The sequence below is a fragment of the Gobius niger genome (assembly GCF_951799975.1).
Source record: "Gobius niger genome assembly, chromosome: 10".
In the NCBI taxonomy this organism is placed as follows: domain Eukaryota; kingdom Metazoa; phylum Chordata; class Actinopteri; order Gobiiformes; family Gobiidae; genus Gobius; species Gobius niger.
Window position 1 is genome coordinate 16,152,738 of NC_136861.1, and position 23,437 is coordinate 16,176,174.

At 42.0% G+C, this 23,437-nt stretch overlaps 2 protein-coding genes across 2 annotated transcripts in view; one reads left to right on the forward strand and one right to left on the reverse strand.

Annotated features, from left to right (window-relative positions):
- LOC306968980 (neurexophilin-1) overlaps positions 1–14,489 on the forward strand; it is a 31,898-nt gene extending 17,409 nt beyond the window's left edge. Inside the window, exon 2 of the mRNA XM_079564584.1 lies at positions 13,149–14,489. Coding sequence (XP_079420710.1) covers positions 13,149–13,922 — 774 coding nt within the window. The 3' untranslated portion in view covers positions 13,923–14,489. The remainder of the gene's footprint in view (positions 1–13,148) is intronic.
- ndufa4a (NDUFA4 mitochondrial complex associated a) overlaps positions 5,248–23,437 on the reverse strand; it is a 318,693-nt gene continuing 300,503 nt past the window's right edge. The window contains exon 5 of the mRNA XM_079564647.1: positions 5,248–5,258. The gene's annotated coding sequence lies outside the window, so the exon portion shown is untranslated. The remainder of the gene's footprint in view (positions 5,259–23,437) is intronic.

A 23,437-nucleotide genomic window follows, 5' to 3' on the forward strand; every position in this document is an offset into this window, starting at 1 on the left:
ACATTTACATTTTAACATAAAAAAAACCCACACAATAACAATAACTACATATAAACTTAACTTCATAATCAAATCAGTGCCTATGAGGTCCCCAGGAGCACCGGACCACTTTGGGAGTATTTTTTTTTTTTTAATTTGACCAAAAATTGACCAAAATTCGACCTATTGTACATATTTTTAGTGGTAGGGGAAACCGGAGCAGGTAGGAAACCCACACAAGGAGAACAAGCAAACACAGGCCCGGAGATAGAAAATCTGATTGACAGAAATTTGACATCAACAAAATGATTGAAGTTTGCATTTCTTGAACCTTATATAAAAGTGCTTGACAGAAACATGTGCAATAATATGACATTCAGATTTTAGGGCAGCACGTGGTGTCTGTATATTCTAAGTAAGTCAAGTTTATTTCTAAAGCGCTTTAAAAAGTGCTGTACAATAGTTATAACCAATCAATATAAAAATATACATGTGTAAAATTCAAGTGACACTAGTGCAAACCCATCAACCAAAAGCTTTCTGAAATAAACATGTTTTCAGATCCTTTTCAAAAGAGACAGGGGCAGGACGTTCCAGTCTGGGGGGGAATCAGACTGAAAAGACAGGTCCACCTTGGCTCTTATAATGAGTCTTAGGGACGACAAGTGGGTTCTGGCCAGAGTACAGGAGTACAGGGAGTACAGGCTCAAAAGGTCCAGGATGTACTGTGGGGCCTGACTGTTTAAGGCTCTAGAAGGTCCCAGGTTCGATTCCCACCTGGACGGGGCCTTTCTGTGTGGAGCTTGCATGTTCTACCGGTGTCTGTGTAGGTTTCCTCCGGGCACTGTCCCGACCAAATAAACACATGAATAAATACTATGAAATATTGGAATGATCACAATTATGATTACTTAAATAAATAAATAAATAAATAAATGAATATTTTGGCTACCCCTCCCCTCCCCTGGGTAGCAGTGAGATAGCAGAGGGTCAGCACCATATATACAGTAGCTCTCAGTAAAAGCCTATTTATATTCTCAATTCTTTCTCATAGCATTGTTCTGGTTGGCTGAGTGAGTGAGCTTGCTGCTTGGTGACGCTACACTGGCTTTAGGGGTCAGGAAGGAGCACGTATGTCCAGTCGTGGCGCTCCCAGCCTGCTTACAAGGGTTTCCAATTAGACCCGCGCTCCACCACAGGGATGGCCAAACGTAGCTGAGCTTGAAAAGACAGGCATTTGAACTATAGCACCAAGATAATAGGAGCGCGGAGGAGCCGAGTTGAGGATGTCATTGGGGAGAGTGGGGAGGCAGTGGCAGAGTAGTATTCACTGTTTGTTTTGAAAGGAAAATGCTTCAAACACGGTGTTGCTGTCTGTGTTTTGCCAATCAATAGTTATTAAATAAGAACATTCCTCATTCCCCGTCACGCTGCCAAATGTAAAACCATTTAGTGTCGAAAAAGCTCTGATCTAAGGATGCTGTGGTTTAAAATCACCTTACTCCCATCTTCCTTCATATGGCTTTAAGGGAGAATATCATGAATTAAACATATTGTGTTTCTAAATAAGTCATTAACTTAAATTAGCTCTCGTTTGGTGAAATACTTGCACGCCTGCTGTATTTCCGCCATTTGGTGATACTGCGTGGGTATGAATAAGTTCAGTTTTTGAGATTTTCAGATTTACTTGACGATAAAGTTCATTATTCTTCTGCTGTCACCCCTCAGTGGCTACAGCCTCCCTGCGGGACAGACGGACTGAAAGAAAACCGCCGCTATTCTGTCCCTTCAGCTTCTCTGACCAAGCAACAGTGCTACGATTGAGTTCTACCCAGTTTGAATGTGATATTTAATGACATTCAGTTATGAAGTGAGTTTTGTCCAGTGTGAAACTATATCTTTCTATTAAAGGTGCACTATGCAACATTTTTTGGTGAAAAACAAGTTGGTAGTAATACATATTTGATTCATCAGTAACCCAGCAGATGCTTGAGTGGCTAGCATAGCGTCTTCACCTACCATCACGATGGCCTGTAGGACGCTCCAGGATCCATTGTATCCATAGTTACGTATATATACCTAAAACAACTTGAGTAAAATTGATTGTGAAGCATTATAGGAGCTTGAAAGGTCAAATACACACTAATATGAGCTTTTTTTTTCAACATAAAAAGTTGCATTGTGCATCTTTGAAGAAGAACTAAGGATCTTGTGTATCTTAATAAATCCTTTTCGTAGTCATACAAGTAATACAAGTGTTAATGGGATGATTGGGGGGGGTCTTTCATCTCCCCCTGGTGTCTCTGCCCAGAAAACCACAATTGCAACTTCGCTGCCTATGGGTCAGAAAACCGCAACATGCTACAACACCTGCAGTGACTTATGCTTATGTTCTCCAGGGGCATGAGTTACTTAGTTCTGCTTTAAGGTGTGAATGCTGCATGCCTGGGGTCTCCAAGCATTCCCCCCGGAGTGGCTTATGCGCAATTCAAGTTTCAGAAAAATACTTTGAGGATGCTTAAAGGACCTTGGAGTACACTTTGTATAATTTATAGCCAAGTTATTTCAACATGAAGGCACAAATCTAAATGAGTTCTATACTTTTCTGTTCAAAAATGCTACCTCAAAATGTTTTCAAAGACAGAAATAGTGAAAACTTTAAAGGACTTGAAGAGAGGAAGACAGCTTGCAGCTCCAAAGCTGCAGGTTAGATATCCCTGCACGACACAGGAAACCACAAAGTCTTTCACAATGGTTATTATGTTGCTTTGGTACCTGGATTAGTGCGATGTCTCAAAGGCACAGCGCGGAAAATTCCAGGTCAAGCATTACAGTGTCACAAGAGGAACTGATCTGTTGCAGAACTCAAAACGTCAGTGATACCAAACATACTCTTAACAATCCGCTAGAGAGTGCGAGATCTAGTAATTATGTGAAATGTTACCATTAACCCGTCTACAAACCTTTTATGCCTCTCCAGTTGTATTTAATTGATTCCAAATCCATTATGCAAAGTCCCATGTTGATGGCAGATGTATTGATTCCCCCACAAGTTAATTTACACCTTTTCTAAATATTGACATTAAACCAGCTTTGATGACACTCCAAGTTCATAAATCCTGGCGCGAACATCACAGGTTGTATCTCGGCGGCTTGTGACAACTGCTGCAGAAAATTTTACCGCGTTTCACACCTGTTGTCTGCAAATGAGCATCAAACGTCTCAGGTTTCGGGAGTATAAGCACTTGTGATCGCGTTTCCTTCCCTCTCATTTGGTTTCATCTGTGGCGCTAGACAGAGCAAGAAAAAAAAAAGAAAAGAAAAAAGAGCAAAAAAAAAAAAAAAAAAAGTCCAAATTCAGCGAGCAGATTGCTGAGCCGTTTGGTACCTCGCTGGCGTCCATACTGTTTGGCATATGCAGATAAATTGCGTTGGGGAGCTTTGTAGTCTTACATGTGCTGGGCATACTAAGCAGAGCATCAGTAATCAGGGCTGCGGCGGCGTCAGCGTCGTCCAATTGTGGGCACATCTGGTCCGGCTCTTTGAGAAGTGACACAGTGTGGATTATGGACACTTTTGATATCTTTGTAGTTTGGCTCGGCGTGTGTGATGCGCATTCAGAGTGAGTGTTGTGAGCTGAAAGGGGAATTGTTATTCGTGACCTGCAGAGTTCAGCTCAGGACATCTGGGACTTGTTATGATTATAAAAGAAAGGCCATTAGCGGAGTACTTGTAGGGGGTATTCAATCTCACGTTGTGAATGACTAAGGACCATTGACTGATTGAAAGTAGGTGCCTTTCATCAATGAAAATTAGTGTTTATGATGTGTTTATTTCATGGAAAAAAAGAGAGGGATAACTCGAAACCTAAACTGCACAATATTAGCTGGACTATCTGTCGAACATCATGTAGTCTGCAGAGTAACACTGCTCCACAGACTTTTGATGTGCAACTTAACAGGCGCTGAGTGAGCCAGAGAAATGTGTGTGTAACTGTTCATTTTTAAAAGAGAGATATCGATACAATCTCATCGCACCCATTCAGAGCTGAGTGATAAAACAAGTAAACAGGCACTTAGAACACATTTTAAAGTATCTGTGTGTAGTTCATTCAAATGCATCCAGTGACAGTGATGAACTCAAATAGAGTGACCTCACTCATTAATTAGAGAGAGGGCATTCTAATTAATGCTCATTGCCTTTACATTGTCCTACTTTTGCATTTTGAGTGGCTGCATCGCCACTGAAAGTTGATTATTTCACTCCCCAAGACAAAAAATAAAGGCCAGATTATAAGACACATCAGGAGGAAATGTGAAGTGACAATGAACATTTCATAACCAAAACCGGTAACACTTAACTGTATAATAACTACACCTTATTTAGCCTTAATAAATGATGAGCTAACACTTAATTCATCATGAATAATTCATTAGTTAAGTGTGACTAATACCTAACTACTTAACAACGAAGAAGTCAAGTATTTGAAGAACTGTTCATTATTAGTTAGGCATTAACTGTAGTTATTAAGTATTAGTTACACTTAATTCACAATGAACAATTTATTAGTTAAAGGGACTATACAGAGTTTAAAAATGTTACAAAATTAGTATTTTCCTCCCCCTACATATTCCAACAATGTCCTAAGGTGTAGAATGAGCGCAGACCTGTTCACCACAACTGCCTCTAAAATCCTGCACTGTCACTCAAAAAGGTGTTAATTCGGGTCCGAAGTGCCGTCATGCACGAGCTTAATATAGAAGCTGCAGTTACACATATGACCTGAGGTGGCAGTATTGAGTATAAAATGGCTAACTTGCATCTAGCCCTAAGTGCATCTAAGTGTTAACTCATCATTTATTAAGGCTAAATAAGGCATAGTTATTATAAATAGAGGTCAACCAATATGGGTTTTTCTAAGGCTGATGCCGATTTTGAGGGATTTTTATTGGCCGATGCCGATATGCTCTGCTGATATAGTCGACCGATATTTTTGGCCGATTTTTGGCTTTTGTCTGGTCTATAATACTGTAAAATCATAAATACATTGCCGCTTCAGCCGTGACCAATTTCATTTTATTACTTTAGGTGATTCAATCATAGTTTCCCAGTCTTGATTAGTTGCCGTTAGCATTAGCATACTGCCATCAGCATTAGCTTACAGCCACTAGCCGCGGCATTTTGCACAGCGATCCAAAATACAGTTGCGAAGGTTAAAATGACCTCAGCGATTCTCCAGGTTCCTAGCTACAAAATGACATACAGCATGTCCAAATTCACTGACATTTAACTTGTCTTTAACAAACTTGTAGCAAACCAATTTTCATTGCGATGTTTCTCAGTTCCCCTGAGGCCGAGGACATTGTGGGGGAACTCATTCTGAAGCCTTGGCGTAGCTATTTCCAATGCAAAAAACGGGAAGTCTCTATCAATTTCAGTCCGGGAGACATCGGCTTTTATTAGTGCTAGATCGGCCGATAGTCGATATGGTAAAATCCCCCAAATATCGGCCCATTATATATCGGTCGACCTCTAATTATAATTATAAAGTGTTATTTCTATAAAGAACACATAAATTACACTGCCCTTTTAAGTCGGACTTACTGTACCTGTAATACTGTATACAGTATTTTACATGTTTTGAACGTTGTCCATAGTTGTGTTAAAGGTCCATGTAAAACTCCTTTGAACGGTAACATTTGTCTTCCCCATCAGTGATGAGACAGGAGAACAAACTGCACAGCAGCGAACACTGCTCTCCTCTTTCCCCGAGAGAGCCCAACAGAAGAAACTATCCCCTGCCACACTACGCCTACCCCTCCACGCACCGCCAGCCTGTCGATATCTTATAATGTAAAAATGTGATAGCCAATTCAGCGCTGGGCTCCTCTCAGAGCATACACAATGAGCAGCGGTCTGATGGGACCCCAGAACTGAGCCGGCCCAAAATGAGCTGAGAAGGAGGAGGGAGATTGAAAGAACAAAGCTGAGGGAAAGTTTGTAACACAAGGCTCCCTATGGTGTCGCGTGCACCTTGAGCTGTCAAGCTTTGGTTAACAAAAGGGCTGTTATACATCTTTTGGGGGATGAAATTAAAGAGACTAGTGTGCTTAAAACTATGATTTATTCTGTGTGTAATGTATCAATCTTCAAACTGTTGTACCATGACCTGGTTTAGGGTTGATTTATTCTTTGTTACAGATGGTATTAGAACTGGTTTGATTCTGATAGACATTCAAACAAGTTCACTACTTTACCTGGAGTCCTCATACTGGGCCATACACTGGGCAAAATACAGTACGTAAATGGGTGATTTGATCTTAGTCAGTGCAGGGAAGAGGTGGGCTTTATACATCAAGGCAAGTCGCAAATGTTTTCACCGCTGTTTCAGAGTTTTTCATCCCAAATTGTTGAGCATGGTTACTGTCTGTTACTAGACTCACTGCTCTTTCAATAGGTGTCAGATATGACAAAGCATGCTTCCGGTCACTGAACTCGCTTAAGTTTACTTTTGTCTCTAGGTACGGTTCCCAGGTAGTGGCCTTGGCCTCTGTTTGCAGTGTGGAAGGTTCCTGTTGATAACATTTTACCTCTCGCCCCAAACTGCCAGATTAGATTGACAAATTCCTGAAGAAAAGTCCAATATTCCCCTCATATTCCCTCATATTTCCGTCAGACAGACATTGTCCATTGAGTGTCCAAAAGTTCTCGCATAGCTCTGTCAATCATTCAGCCCTATAGTTCTGAGTTTCCTGTACATTGATACACCTTCATTGTGCAGAAATACTCAGAAAAGGGCCTTGTTAGCTCCTCTTAAAAGACATTGGCTCTGCAGTACAGAGGATCCAGCATGACTCTAAGCTCTACTGACCCCCGAGAACTGGCAGTAAATTATTCATTACAGTCAAATAGCTTGTTTCTTGTGAAATTACCTTTTGCCGTTTCACCTTTTCGCACATACTCTCGCTGCAAGAATAATTAGTTCTTAGGGCACTACCATTCCCAGGCTTTAATCATGTAACACTGGAGTCTCCTGCAGTGAGCGAGATCTGCAGAGGAACAGAGAAAGAGAAAATAAATGTACAGCACCACTGGCCACTTAAGACATCTGAGCGGCCTAAGTCTTTAATTAAAAATTGATGCCATATTACAGATGAAGAGTTCTGATTTCTGACGAAAATGGAGAGCTTATTGAACCCGTCCGCTCTGCAGGACACCCACATGCACTCAGCCTCACTGACACGGCATACGCATTATGTGTTTCAATCAATCTGTTTGGCTCGTCCAGCGAAAAGCATCGATAAAAGGCTGAAAAAAAGGGATTTCAGCCTAAACTCTGAGGTTATGTGCAAATACAAGGCCAAAGTCATTTTTATTGATTATCGTCTGAACACACTCAGACTCACAGTATATGTCGGGTTTAAGTGTTTCATTTCTTTATATTATGCAGTCAAAAAATAATTTCAACAATACTGTAGTACATGTTTTAGATGTTTTGAATATATCTCATACAAAAAATGTATAAATAAATGCATTACTCCGTAAATTGTGAATGAACCCATTGAGTCTCAACTGCAGTTCCTCCAGTCTCCAGCAGTGGGCTGTCATCCACAGAGTTACTGACTGAGCAACTTTTATTTTGAGAGAGAACAGAGAACACATTTAAACACATAAGCAATCAGTTCTTCCCTGAAACCGCAGTGTGATGTGTGAGTGAAGGCACATTTTCACTGAATTTGAGCTTGATCAGATCTTAGTCAAGAGTTCCAGCAAGATTTTTTTTGGCCAAAACCCACCCAGGAATCACGGGAACAGCAAAACCCCACACTGAAAGACTCTGCCTGGGAATACAATGCAAACATATTAAAATAATGTTTCTGTATCTTTGCATGCCGGTACAAAATGTGTCACGCATTTGTTGTTGGCAGTTTAAGTTTAGCCTTGGGACAGTGGCCGCGGTAAAGTGCCGCTCTGAGTCTGTTCTGTTAACTTAAATGTCAGGGTACAGGACGGGGGTTAAGCCTCCGCCTGTCACAGTGCACTCAGGGACTCCACTCGCTCCCCGCTGGGACAGAGGCTGGTCCTGCTGCTCACCGGTGACTCAGTGCCTCTTCCTACTCCTCTCCAGCCAATTTATGAGTCACTTTTGTTGAACTATGTGGTTTTGTTTTCTGCTGTCGCTGCTGTCATTCCAATAAACCCTTTTCCTTTGCTTAGTTAATCAGAGGTTTTGCTACATCAAACAAACAAAAAGAGTAATTTATTCGCGAAACCCAAAGACTTTAACTGAAAACACAGAAAAAGAAGTCACTTTTGCTAGGGGGCTGACGACATGGCCCTTTAGTTCCTCTAAGAAAGAAGACCCACATTAATTTAGTGTGAAATTTAGCACTTGAAGAGATTTATACACTTTGTGGTGGTGGGAATTTGCAGGAGAACGCAGCAGGGAGCAGTGACTCATTCCCTTGCGGTGTGCAGCACAAATGGGACACAAGGATGATTTGGATACTACCAGTGTAACAGTTTCAAACAATAAAACATAACAGGTCAAACTAACTAAAGATTTGAAAAGGAGCACCAAGCTTTTAGCAACTGTGGATAAAAATGTAAGGGTTTCAACTCTTATCCGAGCATAGGCACACAGGGTTGTTTTAAATGGGCATTGTATGATGCAAACGTGTTCACACCGTCACAACTTGGGGGTATCGTAGTATTTACTCGGAAATACTGTTTGAAGGTTGTTGGTCCCAGGCATCATTAAAAACCATTCACGCACCATATCTGATTTTTTTTTTCTAGTAGTGGAACACTGTAAACTCAGGCATTTGTGGGAAAAACACTGTCTAATTACAAAGCATTTGTATCAATTTCATGAAGTCTTATGCTAGTTTTCCAGCATTTCTGTGACAAAGGCTCTGAAAAGTGACCCTGCAATTTGTGAAATGTGGCTATAAACTCGTCCCTGTGAAAAAAGAAAAGAAAAGTTAGAAATGAGTTTGGACCACAACTAGCATGTTCATCTAGCTTCCTCTTTCATTGTTTGTAATGAAAAAAGGCATATGGCATTTTTCTTAATAAATCCTGTTCGTAGTCCCTCTGGGGGTAATACCAGTGTTAATGGGGGGTCTTTCATCTCACCCTGGTGTCTCTGGCCAGAAAACCACACTTGCAACTTCCCTGTGTCTGGGTACACACTAATAGAATCATGACGAAGAAGCTAACAGGCGAACGGGCAAAGGTAATTGTGGGCTAGCGCCACTTAAACAGTATTTGCAGCAAAGTTTGAGAGAAAAAAAAAATCTCCATTGTGTAATTGGATGTACAATATCCCTCTCTCCTTTTGTCTTTTTTGTCAGTGTAGTATTTACTCTCACGGACAAGTAATGAGTAAACAACAGCAACGTGCTACGACACCTGCAGTGGCGCTTATGGCCTCTAGTGGCATGAGTTACTTAGTACAAAAAGTATTACTTCTTGGAACATAATGGCATTGTTTGACTATTTTAACAGCATTTTATAGAAAATGCAAAAGTTATGATCTAAGACACAATCATCTGCAGTTTTGGCTCAAATTTTTGCCCATTATTTTATTGGTATTGTATATGACATTTTCCCTCCTCTGTTTGATGGAATGTTTCAAAATCCTAAGAAAGAACTATGCACAAATTACTGAGGCGTTATAATGAAATAAATTGTTAAAAAGCATTACACTTGACTTGCTGCTTCCTGTTTTAACCTTCACTCTTATACTGTCATACCGGCCAACTGGAGAACATCTTGGCAAAAATCTCGCATCACATTCATATTTAGGCACCATAAACCATCACTATGAACTCTGGGGTTAGTGCAGCCTATTACTGAGATGCTTACATTGCAGGAGTCAATGTTGTGATGGTTAATCTCCGCACCTCATATATTCCCCTAGTTAAAAGCAAAAAACTTGAAGCCATCTGCAATTTTCGGTGTCGGAGAAGCCATATTTAAAGATGAAAAATATGTTGTGGGATCCAGTGTAATGTGTGACCCGAGTAATAATATGCGCAATTTACTACCAACGTTTTGAATAATGCAAATTGAATGTTAAGTATATGCTTCAGGCTGTTTTTAATCACTTTTACACGCAGATAGTGGTGCAACGCTGTCTTGTAGTGTATCTCAGCGTGCACTCTCCTGCTCATAGTCATTACTGCTCAAGCCGCATTTTTTTCCCTTCTATTTTGGGAGCCATATGAAACTCATTTGAACATTTGTCTTTGTGGATGATGCTGCGCAGTGAATCTGACACCTCCAGTGGTGCCAGACGCTTAAATCTTCTGTTCAACAATAGCTCTGCGCTCACTCCATCTCTCCTCCTCAAGTCTGGCCCCTCGCGCTCACACATGATAAATACTGGGGAAGGCAGACGGATGTCCAGCTCAGTCAGAAACTACTGAACAAGTGTCTTTTCCCGTCACATTCAAACTACTTTTAAAAGTCCACGAAATATGGGCTGCTTTTCCATTCTAAAAACAATACATTCGTATTTTAGCATCCGAAGACATGGAACCTCTATGGATTTGTGACTGAATAGTTAAGCCTCATGTGTTAAGAAAGCCCCACGCCATAGACACCCTGAAAACATCTCAACAAGAAAATGGTTCATTGAAGTCACAGGGGGTCATTTATCAAGACACAGCAGGTGTACGCTGAAGAATATATCAAGCTATTTTGTGGGCATGTTGCTTAATTTACATTTGATGTTGCCTGTATTACAGTATTAAAGGAACAGGCCACCGTTTTTACATACTGAGATATGTTCTTACCTGAGCTTAGACGAGTTGATACGTAACTGTCTGGTCTTTGTGCGTGCCCGTGGAAGAGCTTGGTCGCTTCCAACTCCACCCTGTTTGGAGCTAGGAATATGCTGGGAGAGGACAAATGCTAACAACATCTTTGGTCTTTTTACGTGATTGAGCACAACCAGTTCTTCCATACTGTGATATGTTCTTACCTGAGCTTAGACGAGTTCATACGTACCTGTCTGGTCTTTGTGAGTGCCCGTGGAAGAGCATGGTAGCCTCCAACTTCGCCTTCGTTTGGAGATATAGGAATACATTGGGAGAGGCTAAATGCTAACAACATCTTTGGTCGTGTTGCGTGACTGAGGGCACGCACAAATAATAGATAAATGCGTATCAACTCGTCTAAGCTCAGGTAAGAACATATCTCAGTATGGAAACACTCGTGGCATGTTCCTTTAAGGTCCCGATCAGATGTGTAAATATGACAATGCAGTGTGAGTGGAAAATGCATAAGCGTTTGCATATGAGTAAATGACCCCCACAGTTGGGTTGCACAAAGTAAAGTTTCTGTGAAAATTACCATTATCTTGCAAATGCTGAGTGGTAAGTTACTATAGGGTTACCTAATGCCATGTAGGCTTTAATGCTGTCAAACAGCCAGACAACTGTCCTGTGGCCCAGCAGCTTTACAAAAATAGAAAAACTACATGTCTTTAAAAGCCACTATGGGGAATGAGGTAATTGCCGCCACTCCGCGTGGCCCGGACTGCCCCACACAAAACGCAGACATAAAAATACTAAAATCAATATGTCTTTGCGTCCTCTTAATGTATTATTAATGTGTACGGGAGTCTCCAGAAAGTACAGGAGCTGTTTGACAGAGTAACTTGGATCTGGAGGCTGAGGCGACTGTAGCACACATGAGATGCAGGTAACAGGAGCAGCTGAGTCTGGAAGAGCCCAGTGGGAGTTCCAGACCACAACCACATCAGCGGGAATCCTCGCTATGGCAGCTGAAATGCGATCTGCGTTGTTATGAAAGGAAATACACGTTTCAGAGCGACACAAAATCAATATCACTGACTGACTGTAGTGCGAGAGAACAAATCTGAGAGCTTCAAAAAAGCTGCATAAAATGGAATAAAAATGAGTCAGACTTAATAATCCTGACTAAGCCCGTCTAAGGAAGCTCTGGCGGTAGAGACAGGAGTTGGATCAGAGCACAGACTGGGAAACATGCATAATGCATGGCAGTCAAATCTCTCCGGGTAAAGAACACACAGAGCTCAAACGCAGCCCGCCTTCACATTTGCATCACTTATTGTTATAGTAAGCTCAAACTTACAACTGAGCAGTGTCGGCGTTTCACTTAATACAGAATATGTGCCTGGGCTACATGTTTGTGGACAGGAGCTTCTAAATAATTATGTACGATCATATTAATGCTGACTTCTGAGCTATTGTATCTGTTTCCCTTCTGTAGATGTGCAGATGTGTGTGTGTGCCCAAACAGTCTTTAGATTTATTGGACATTACGCTCCATCCTCATGCCCCCCACTGGCCTACTTCCCTATCACAAACACTTTGATCCTCCAAAGTCTTTCTAGGCACACACTCCCCACATCGCAACTGCTGCGCTTAGGACTTAAACATCCATTTCAAAACATGGCTTAGTTTTACATTTAAGTTTTACTAATGTGGTGAAAATTTTAAATCAAAGGCAGTGACCCACTGCTACTATACTACTAATACTCTTTCACGTAGACACGCAAACCACTTAGTCGCAATAAATCAACAGCGGGCTCTGTTCGAAAGTGTTCCTTAATGACAGCGCTTTATTGTTTTATGGGATTACCGCCATCCAGGAAAATTGTCCACCTTGACAAATATCGATTAAACGGCCGGCCGGACGACCAGGGGACCCGCGCACTCTATATGAATTTTTTTTTTGTGTGGACTGTGTTTGGATGTGTTCTTTGATCCCAGCGGATTTTCCCGGTGGTTTGAAGGAGGCATGCGAGCCCATTACTGCTGAGCTACAGGGAATTACCTCGGCCGTGTGAAAACTAGACACATGAAGGAGTATTATTTTCCCTCTCAAAGCCGGAGTAAACAAAGGCATGTAATAATAGCACTAGCTGGAAAATCTCACCCACTTATTTATATATATATATACACATATATATATATATATATATATAACATTGATAGAATGTCACAGTTGCTACCACTAGAGGTATGAACAGTAAATTAAGTATCGATTAAATCTTTCATTTGTTTTCTGTCCACGTTTTGTTTTTCTGCCGTCTTAAATGTCTACTTTCTCTCTCTCCATTTTCTCCTGCCCGCTACCCCTTTGTAAAACCCCTGTTCCCTCCCCCTCTGCAGGTAGCCTTGGGTCAAGAAGAAGACTCTTCAAACTCCAAGACCTCGTCAGACGACTCAGCCAAAACGGTGGGGCTTTTGACCGGACAAACTCCCCTGTCCCCTCTCAGTCGCTGGATGCTCCATAGCAAGAGCCGAGCGGCGAACACCACATCCCTAGAGCTGCCCTATCGCTCCCCGTCGCCCTTCGCCAAGCAGGAGTTCTCCAAACAGGAGTTCTGGGAGATGCTCGGAAGCGATCTCCTAAAACCGGACGCCTCGAGTTCGCGGGTCAAGCGCAGGCCCATCGTCAAAACCGGCAAGTTCAAGAAGATGTTCGGATGGGGCGACTTCTACTCCAACATCAAGACGGTGCGGCTGAACCTTCTCATTACCGGGAAGATCGTGGACCATGGGAACGGCACGTTCAGCGTCTACTTCCGGCACAACTCGACGGGACAGGGTAACATCTCCGTCAGCCTGGTGCCGCCCGTGAAAGCCGTGGAGTTCGACCTGGAGCGGCAGAGTGTGGTCTACCCCAAGGACTCCAAAATCTTCAACTGCCGGGTGGACTACGAGAAGGTGGACCGCAGCAAACGCACCTCGCTGTGCAACTACGACCCGTCCAAGACCTGCTTCCAGGAGCAAATCCAGAGCCACGTCTCCTGGATTTGCTCCAAACCTTTCAAAGTCATCTGTATCTACATTTCATTCTACAGCACGGACTACCGCCTGGTTCAAAAAGTTTGTCCCGATTACAACTACCATAATGAGATGCCCTACCTGCCGTCGGGCTAACATGAAAAACTGGCAGAAAGCGGAAAGGGAGGGAGGAGAGGTGGGAGGGATGAGGAGAGGAGTCACGAAGGAGTGTGTCCCTCTTTGTAGCTTGACTGTAAAAAAAAAATACAAACGTATATGCAAAACAGCACATCCAGTATGCAGATAATGAGGTATTTGAATGCCTGCTGCGGCATTCATTAGCTGGACTTATGGGAGAGAAATCAAACACGGTCTTACCTCAATCCAGTTTCAAAATGACAACTCCATGCCAACTACCCCTCCTGCACATCAAGTCATTTGTGAATGTCCAAATCTCCTCTTAATCTCCCTTTACAAAACAGCTCGACGGCCAAGTCACAAGGCAGCAATGTCGGCATGCCTCCATTATGCCAATAAAACTCACTTAAAATGATTTGTCTACCATACAAACTAGTATTATATAGATGAGGGCTGCACAATAAATGAGAATAAAAAGCGATATGCAATAATTGTCTTGTATATTGAGATGACAGTATTACTATTACTAAGATCATGAAATGATCAGAAATGGAACAAAACAAGAAACATTGTGACTAAGAATACCTTTTTCTAATTGGCAGCTAATATTGCAATAAGGATTATTTTGTGACATATTGTGCAGCCCTGATATGTATCTTTAATTTCCTTGAGAGCATTTGTCCAAATATCCAGCATCAATAGACATAACGATTCTACAATACTACAAGGGGCAATTACATAAAAGCAAACAGCAGTTCAACAACTAAATGATTTTTTAATGTGGAAATCATACTCCAGTGAGGCGTCGCATTACGGATAGGTGAAGTGAATAACACATTCTTTGTAAGTGACTGGTACAAGTTGGCTTTTATTCCTTTCAATGTAAGGCTGAACTGGGGCAGAAGATATTGTACTTCTTATGGATTTGTCTGTGTAGGGCTGGGTACCACTATGGCAGGGGTCCCCAACTGATTTATTTGGGTCCCATATGCAGTCATTGCTCTTGAAAATGTTAAAACATGAGCACAGGCTTTCTATTTGCAAAGCTGAACTGATAAATGAATCTAAAATATTGCCATCTTAATTCAATGTTATTCAAATTGTTTGGATAATTTTTAATTCATCCTCCGGATCTGGACCCAGGTCCGCCAGTTGGGGACCCCTACAGTATGGTATCGGGGAAAAAAAAGTTTAGATACTACTGTACTGAAATATTGGAATCAGGTACCGAAACAAATGTAGATTTATTTCAGAGACAGCATTAAAGGAAGTGACTTGGTTGTTTTACCTCAATGACACACATTTATAAGAAATAGTCTTTATTTCTCTGTTTTATGGTTCTGCAGGGAGATAGATCCTACATTACTTCCAAAAGGGAGAAATTCAAATGTCCAGTAGCATCCTATATGACCAATATTTTAGAGTAGATATCAAAAAATGTATTGCTTATGGTATCGGTATCAAAGACCAATAATTGTTTAAAGGAACAGGCCACCTTTTATCCATACTGAGATATGTTCTTACCTGAGCTGAGACGAGTTGATGCGTACCTGTCTGGTCTTTGGGCGTGCCCGTGGAAGAGCGTGGTATCTTCAAACTTCACCACGTTTGGAGCTATAGGAATATAATGGGAGAGGCCAAATGCTAATAACATCTAGACCAGGTACCTATCAACTCGTCTAAGCTCATGTCAGTATGTAAAAACGGTGACCTGTTCAATTAAGTTCGGTATTGATTTTCTTTCTTTCTTACAGTACCCAGCACTAGGGGTTGTGTGATATTTCGACACATCATGACATATTGAATTCTCCTAATTCTGAGAGATTGTAATATTGTGATCCACTCTTCCTATTGGCCTCCATCATGCTCTAAGTAAACGACAGTCACATTCAATCAGTCAACGCTCAGAAAAAGCAGACAAATATATGGGATTTGTGTTCACATCTAAATGACTGAAGGTTTTTCTTTCGCCACCAGATCGCTAATCCTTACATGAGGTGGTGTGCACAGCAGTAGTTAGTCGGAAAAGGTTGGTCTGTGTGGTATGATTAAACAGGAGAGGTGCTGTAATTGCTCAAGTAATTGCTGCTTGCTGAATGCGTTGGACCTAATATATTTGTCACGAGTGCTCCCTGTAAGACAAGACCACGCCACGTTTCAGACCACAAACCAGTGTCCGCTAAACATTCCTTGCAGATGAATGTATGCACACAAGCGGCCGCGGGACGAGCAAAGGGCACATCATCGCGGCCTCATTATTGTGTTTGTTCCGTAGCCTTTACCTCCGTCTCCATTGTCTCCCTCATTGAAAGACCAGCCGCACAAGACCACCGCAAACCCCATAATAGAATTTACATGAAAAGGCAATCGCTTGACAAAGATTTAGGGCCAAGGACGGAGACCATTTAATAGATTTTACGTCGAGATATAGTTGGCCTCTCACATTTAGGAAAAAGAGGAAGAGTGCGTGAGCTTATTTAATTAAAAGCCCGTGCGGAGTGTGCAGCGGCTCCTATTGTCCCCACTGTGTGAAAAAAAGATTACGTTCTGTTGCCTTCAAGATTTCTGATTTCACGCCTTGATAAATTAGACTGTGCTGGGAGGTTGTTCTCTCCTGACAGATACGGCGCTCAGTAAAAAGTCGGCCCGTTATCTTGAATAAATGAAAATATTATCATAGTAATTACATACAATTTAATCTCCTTTTGAAGTAATTAAGCTTTCGACGAGAGGCCATTCCTTAAAATGGAGCCGCTGCGGATTACGGGATAAGGGTGTTTATGGAGATAGCGTTTCAGTGCGGCGATGACGGCAACCGAAGCTAACTGCTCTCATTAAGATAAGCCGATGGTGGCTCGAGCAAACCGCGTAAGTGTTGGAGAACAATGCGCACTGGAGCCGTGAGTCGGCCCGTCTGACATTTCGTGAGCTGTGAGGTTATGAAGACGCCGCTGTGTCCCGGCTCATTAGCGCTAAACAGTCACAGGACAGGTGCGAGGAGTCGTTAAACAGTGCAACGCCATAAACTGTTTGAGCATAATGTGCGGCAGGGACGGGGACATACAGTACACAATAACACTGTGCAGGAGTGTGTGCTTTATTTTAGAACAGAGAGAGTTGTAGCAATGTGCGGAATGACGCAGAAACAAAAGGATTTCACTCTGAGAGACTTATGGCAGGTTCCTGGTCTAGACCTGACTTCATCGGGAAATTTTAATTCAGAGCTAAATGCTTTTTTATCAGTTAAAGCCACACCGCGTAGTATTTTACCCAATAAATAAATTGAAATATAATACAAATATACAATACATTTATTTTATGATAGATATTTTCATAATTGAAAAATACCTCATAAGGATCTCCCCTCCTAAGATATGATGTAAACTTAACCAGGACTGGGTATGTCTCCAGCTCGTTTCCATGGAGATGTGACAAAAGGCAGTAGAATTTGAGATTTAAACAGGTTAGTTTCTCATCCAAATCCATTCTTTTAGTACACATTGCAGTAATAGCATTTTCTGTGTTGAGCTGGACATTAGGAGCATGTTTTGTTTTGCCAGCAACAGTATAGCTCAAAATGTTACGCAGTGTACCTTTAAACTCAAAAATTCATGTTTTACAATGTGTTCTCAAGCTGTCATCTGTACGGGGCTGCTGAGAGGTTGTTTTGCCTCTCACCCCAAGAGGCTTCATCAGCAACTAATGATCTATTTATAGCAGGCTTTACGCACCCAGGACATACGACAGCCTGAGAACCTCTTTTTCTTTTTTACTATGGAAAACTCCTGTACTATTGAGCGCTTACATAAATATGTTTAACAGTCGTTTGAAAAATAAAATATATTCTGTATTTCAGCATATACAGATGGAGCCTAGGGCCCAAGCAGCCACACAAACAACCAAAACAGTCCCCTATAAGACTGTTTTATTCAATTTATCTTTCTTAAATATAAAATATATACTTGGAGAACTACCTGAAAGCCCAGACTGGAGAGTGGTGTCACAGAGGACCTCGGAGAGTTGGAGGAATGCGCCGCGGCTGAGCTAAAGATAGCAGCAAACACCTGCACATCTGCACATCAAAGCTGCAGTTTTAATTCTCTGTTAAAGAGGGAGGTCGCTGCTGAAGACTGGTGCCACTCGGTGAGCGACAAAGCAGTGACAATGACATGGATCTGTAACAAGTCTAAAATGAACCCTCCGACTCTCTAAGGAGTTTAACAAATGCACAAAACAAAATCAGCATTGCTCTTAGGACGAGTGAAATGGTACGTGCCTCTTTAAAGGTTCAAAATCAAAATGCTAATCATGCAAAACAATGAAGGGCTACTTTGACTTAATAAGGTTCTGTGAAGCAGATTTTTTTTTCTCATATGATATGGCACGGACCATAGAAATCCGTCATGTTAGGGGGTCAAAGAAACACTGTCCTTTAATGTATCTGACACACTGCAGTCCAAATTGAATGTGAACAATGACTCCCTCCTTTAGTTTATCATTATGGAAAGCACATTATGGAAATCTTAGCAATTCTGCTGACACAATCCAAAACTTTATAGGTCATTGCTATTAGAAAGGTATAAACTTCTCCCAAACATTATACACTGCATGTTTGAAATAATGTCCCACTGGCACTGCTACTATGTCTCCCTATTGACTCAACTTTACCCCATAGTAAGTTGTCCCTATAATAATAGAATAGTCTTTCTATCCCAAATTTAATGGAGCATACACACTTCAGTCAAGCCTCAGTGCATTTGTGTATGTAATCTGCAGGGGACACAAGAGCACTGCCATACAATAAAGCTTGATCAAACTCATATCGCCGAAGTGTAGAGGGGCAATCTCTTCTGCGCTCTGGCCCGGCCATGTCTATGTGCTCTGAACCACATCTTTTATACCGAGAGTCTTACAGTCAAAGAATCCCGCTCTCACTGAGCTTCTTTAAGAGGCCAACCATCAATCAGCTCAGAGTCCATATCCACAGTGCAAACACAGAGACGGTGTGTGCCCCGGTAATAGGACTGTGATGCCCCAGTGTCCTCGCACATAGTAATGCACTTGTGATGTCAAAGCACACGCACATGCAGCCGCCAATTTGAAACTCACAAAGAGGAAGAGGGGCCGGCGCAAAATACAATGCTAATTGAAGTCGACTTGTTATGTTTCAAGCTTGTGAGGGCAGACAGAAGTCAAGATAAACTCTTTAAGTCTTTGGGGCATTCATATTAAGCAAAGAAAGAAAGATATTAGGTGCAAATATGGTGTGCATTATTAAATACAAAAAGGTCTCTCTGAAAACTGTACGTCTATGGTACTTGGGCTTCTTCAGGTGGTTCTCAGGGTCATCTGCAATTTTAGGCTTCATTGATTTTGATTAGAGATTATTTCATGTAGGTTTTTTTCTGTGTTAAACTCAGTTCAACCATTGTTTTTTGTGTGTGTCAAATTTAGGTCTATTTTACACCTTTTCTCGAACTGATTTGATATTGATCTAGGTCTGGTGGTACTTAAAAGGTGAAATATTTTATGTCCCCAGCTCTAGGGAAAGAGGGGAACCGAATCCTATGCATATAGCATTAGCATTAGTTGCCCGAAGTGTTTCACAAGGGTTTCTCTAGAGCCAAGATGCCCAAAGTGTGGCCCTTAGAGCAATTTTTGTTGGCCCTCAATTTTCCTCACCAGATGGTACTTTTTAATGCAAGTTTAATAATTCTACACAACTATAAACTCAATAATATCATTTTGGTGTGAGACAAAACTGGCTTCAAAGTAGAACGAAGTAACTTGTTTACCATAATAACTCCTTTCCGTAGTCCCTCTGGGGGTAATACAAGTGTCAATGGGATGATGGCGGAAGTGAACGGGCTTAAATATATCCAGTTGAACGTTTTGCGGTCGACCCACGATGAAGAAAGTCCTCGAGTAATTGACTGCTATTAGCAAATGATAAAACATTAGCAAATAGGTAATTGAAAGTGTTATAATTATGTAAATTGGGCTTGTAATTAAATTAAGGATTAATTTAGTAATCCTCAGTCAAAGCATAAGTCTATTGGAAGTTTTGCTTCTCTCAGGTATAGCTATCGTTTTCCCCTCATGAAAATTAATCTTATCTAATTGAATCTAATCTGATTTCCATTACGAGGAAGTGAATAGTTGAATAATGTCATAGTATAGAGGGTTCTGTTTCAAATGGAAAGTGCACACCCTACATTGTTCGACAAGTGAATGCTTTTTATTTCCACATCTTTGATATCCTCCTCCTTGATCGTGATCGTTGTGGTCTTGATGTTGCTGGTCTTTGGTTCACAGCCCCCTTCCTCACTCTCTCTCTTTTACCCCGACACTGAACCTCTCTTGTGGGTACAGTTCCTTTACTGCACAGGAGTGCACGCTGAGCTGGCGATAATCCCTAAGCTTAACTCAGCCACAAGCCCCCCCATTCCATCCCTCCCTCCCTCCTCCTCCGTGTTATCTACCTATATCCATCCAACTAAACGTGTCAAGGCGCTGCCCTCGCTGTATCCCCCTGTCTGCTGTTTCAAAAAAGCATCTTACGTAAGCCCCGCGGATTGTCAGGGCATCAAGTCTCCGCGAGAGCATGCCAACACTACAGCAACGCCCGATACGGATACGCCCCAGTAACCTCAATACCCCCCCCCCCCTTCTCCCTTTCTCCGGTGGGACGTCCAGAGAGGGAAGCTTGGATGGAACACATGTTGGATATCAAAGCAAAGAGGACAGGAGTCGGGCTGCCTGCCGAGAAGCGTCTCCTCCCTCCCGATCCGCTAACCCTCCCAGCATTCACAGCAATACTCTTGCCAAAACAACAAAAAACAAAAAAGAACAAAAAAACGAAAACGTCCCGCCCCACGCCACCTCTCCGGGACCAGCGACTATAACGCAGTGACTGTTATTTGAGACAGCGAGGTGCCAACACGCCCAGTGGATATACTTTTTTGGCCTTACCTACCGAGACTGCAACTACAGACAGTGACGAAAAAAGTAAAAAAAAAAACAACAACAACATACGTATACATATATAAATATATATATTAAAGCTATGAGGTCCTAATAAAGCTGTATTTAATGTGGGTCATGCAGTGGAGGTTGTCTGTTTTATGTTTCCTGTTTCTCTTTCATTTTCTCTGTGGCTGATTACTGTAAGGATGGATGTACTGATGGCATTTACTGTGTTTTTTTCCGAAATCTGCAAAAATCAATAAAAGTACCACGAACCTGAAACGTTTTTGGTTTGAGAGAGAGAGAGAGAGAGAGAGGGAGAGAGAGAGAGAGAGAGAAACGCAGCCGGATTTTGAGTTGGAAAAGGAGGATGGGGGGGGGAGTGTGCTTCGACAATGCTGAAGTCTCAATTTTCACCTATTTGCATTTCTGTACTGTGTGCCACGGGCAAAGGAGAAGTGACGGAGACTCATGCTTCTGGCGTCAGCAGAGGGAGAGAATAAGGGAGGGGGGGGGGGACAGTTTTAAGTGGAATGATACAAGAACACAGCCCCTCCTAATTAGCCTAGTTTCCTGTATTGTCACACACTTATAAGCGGCATAAATGTATGTTAACGCCAAACTGTAGTAACAGCGTGCGTGTGCGAGCGTAGTCAGAATAATCTCGCCAACGTGCCTTGATTATGACAAAGAACCAAACCCGAGACCTATACGTGCGCGATTGTTTCCATAAAAGCCTCTTCTGCCTCGGGATAACCTTGCCGGAGATGATGAAAGGGAAGCAAATAAGTCAGCGTGCGGCAGAGAGGGAAAATATGAATCTAATTTGGAGGAAAGGGAATCCGAGGTTTTGTATGAAATTGTGCGACGGTGCCTCCGCCGCGTGTAAGGGTCAACCAACGCGCGAGGAAGAGGCCACGAGCTGAGATAACCCGTAATAGACGCAGGTTAGACGGGGAAAGAACTGCAGGAAGAGCCTTTGGGGGGTTTGCAAGAAAAGATAAACAGATAAGCAGTCAAATCATGAGGGGTGAGCACATTCCAAATGATAAACAGACGGGAGGGAATGACCTTGGTGTGCGAAAACACGTCTGGGATTTTTAACGGCTAAGATAAAGTCATTTTATAACCCGAAGCAGAGAATATTGTAAAAAAGACATATCTTTATAATTAGCACTACCTTTTCACATGAACATCTGCCACTTCTTTCCCTCATTAAAGGTGTCCTCACACGTTTTCGCGCAACACATAGATCCGCAAAATCTATTCAGGAAGCTGTCACTTCTGAGCTAAAGCGCAACATTGGAAATCGACACAAAAAAACAGAACGAAAAGGCATTAGGGCCAAAGTGTCATCGCAACACAGATCTGTTTTTGTAAACTCGTTGTCACAAGCTCTTTTCTCTGTCTGTTTGCCGTGCAGCGCGCCTCAGTTTTGCACAAGCATACCTTAAAGGGATATTTCAGGATTTTTGACATAGGGCCTCATTTCCTAGTTATCCAGAGTGTTGCTGATTTCTAGAGATATTTTTTTTGTAATTCATGCAGTTCTCATATTTGAAGAGTTTCGTGGCGCTAGGCTAATCCAAGGCTAGCGCATTTCTACGATATCAGCTCACCTGCGTTAAAAAACGTCTGACACACTCCACAGTGCACCTGAGACAAATAAATGTCTGTGTCGATAGAATAATTTGAACCATTTTGCTTTTAAAAGAACTTATATTTGAGCAGCATCAGCTTCGTGGTTGTATAAGCTACGCGGAGGCAGAGTGATCTGCTAGAAAATAGTCCCTCAAAATGCGATCATGCAGGCTCTCTGATACCGTAAAACAATGGTTCTTAACCTGGGGGTCGGGACCCCCAATGGGGTCGTGAGACAAATTTGGGGGGGTCCCCAGATCATGTTGATAAAATATACTTTTTTTTTACTGTGTATTATAATATTTTATTGTCGCATGTGTGTGCCATTTTACCAGAGTGCCATTATATGTTCATAATTTGATTAATTTTATTTTAGCCATTTGTATTTTTTCTGTTGTTTAAGAATTATGTTGTCTAATGTTCCGATTTCTCACGGTGTGACCCGGGTGGGGGGTCACGAACCCCTTTAACTGTTATAATGGGGGTTGCAGCTCCAAAAGGTTGAGAACCACTGCCGTAGAAATGCGCAAGCCTTGCACTAGCCTAGCACCACGAAACTCTTCAAATATAAGAACTGCATGAATTACAAAAAAAAATATCTCCAGAAATCAGCAACACTCTGGCTAACTAGGATATGTCAAAAAACCTGAAATATCCCTTTAATATAACACAACCTAAATGCTTCCATGGCCCTCTCTATTACCCCCTTATGTCTATCATGAAGCAAAGTGCAGAGTGCGTCCAAGCAGGTGGGCTGCACTTCCAGGCTAGATCAGACAAGGGCAAACACGAGGATCAAGCTCTGAACCCCCAAACCACCTTTTCTAATGGAGATTCGTATACGCGTTTTTCGGACACAACATGGGATGAGAAAGATGGAGATTAGCAGGAGGCTGAAGGAGGGAGCAGCGGGTGAGAGAGAGCGT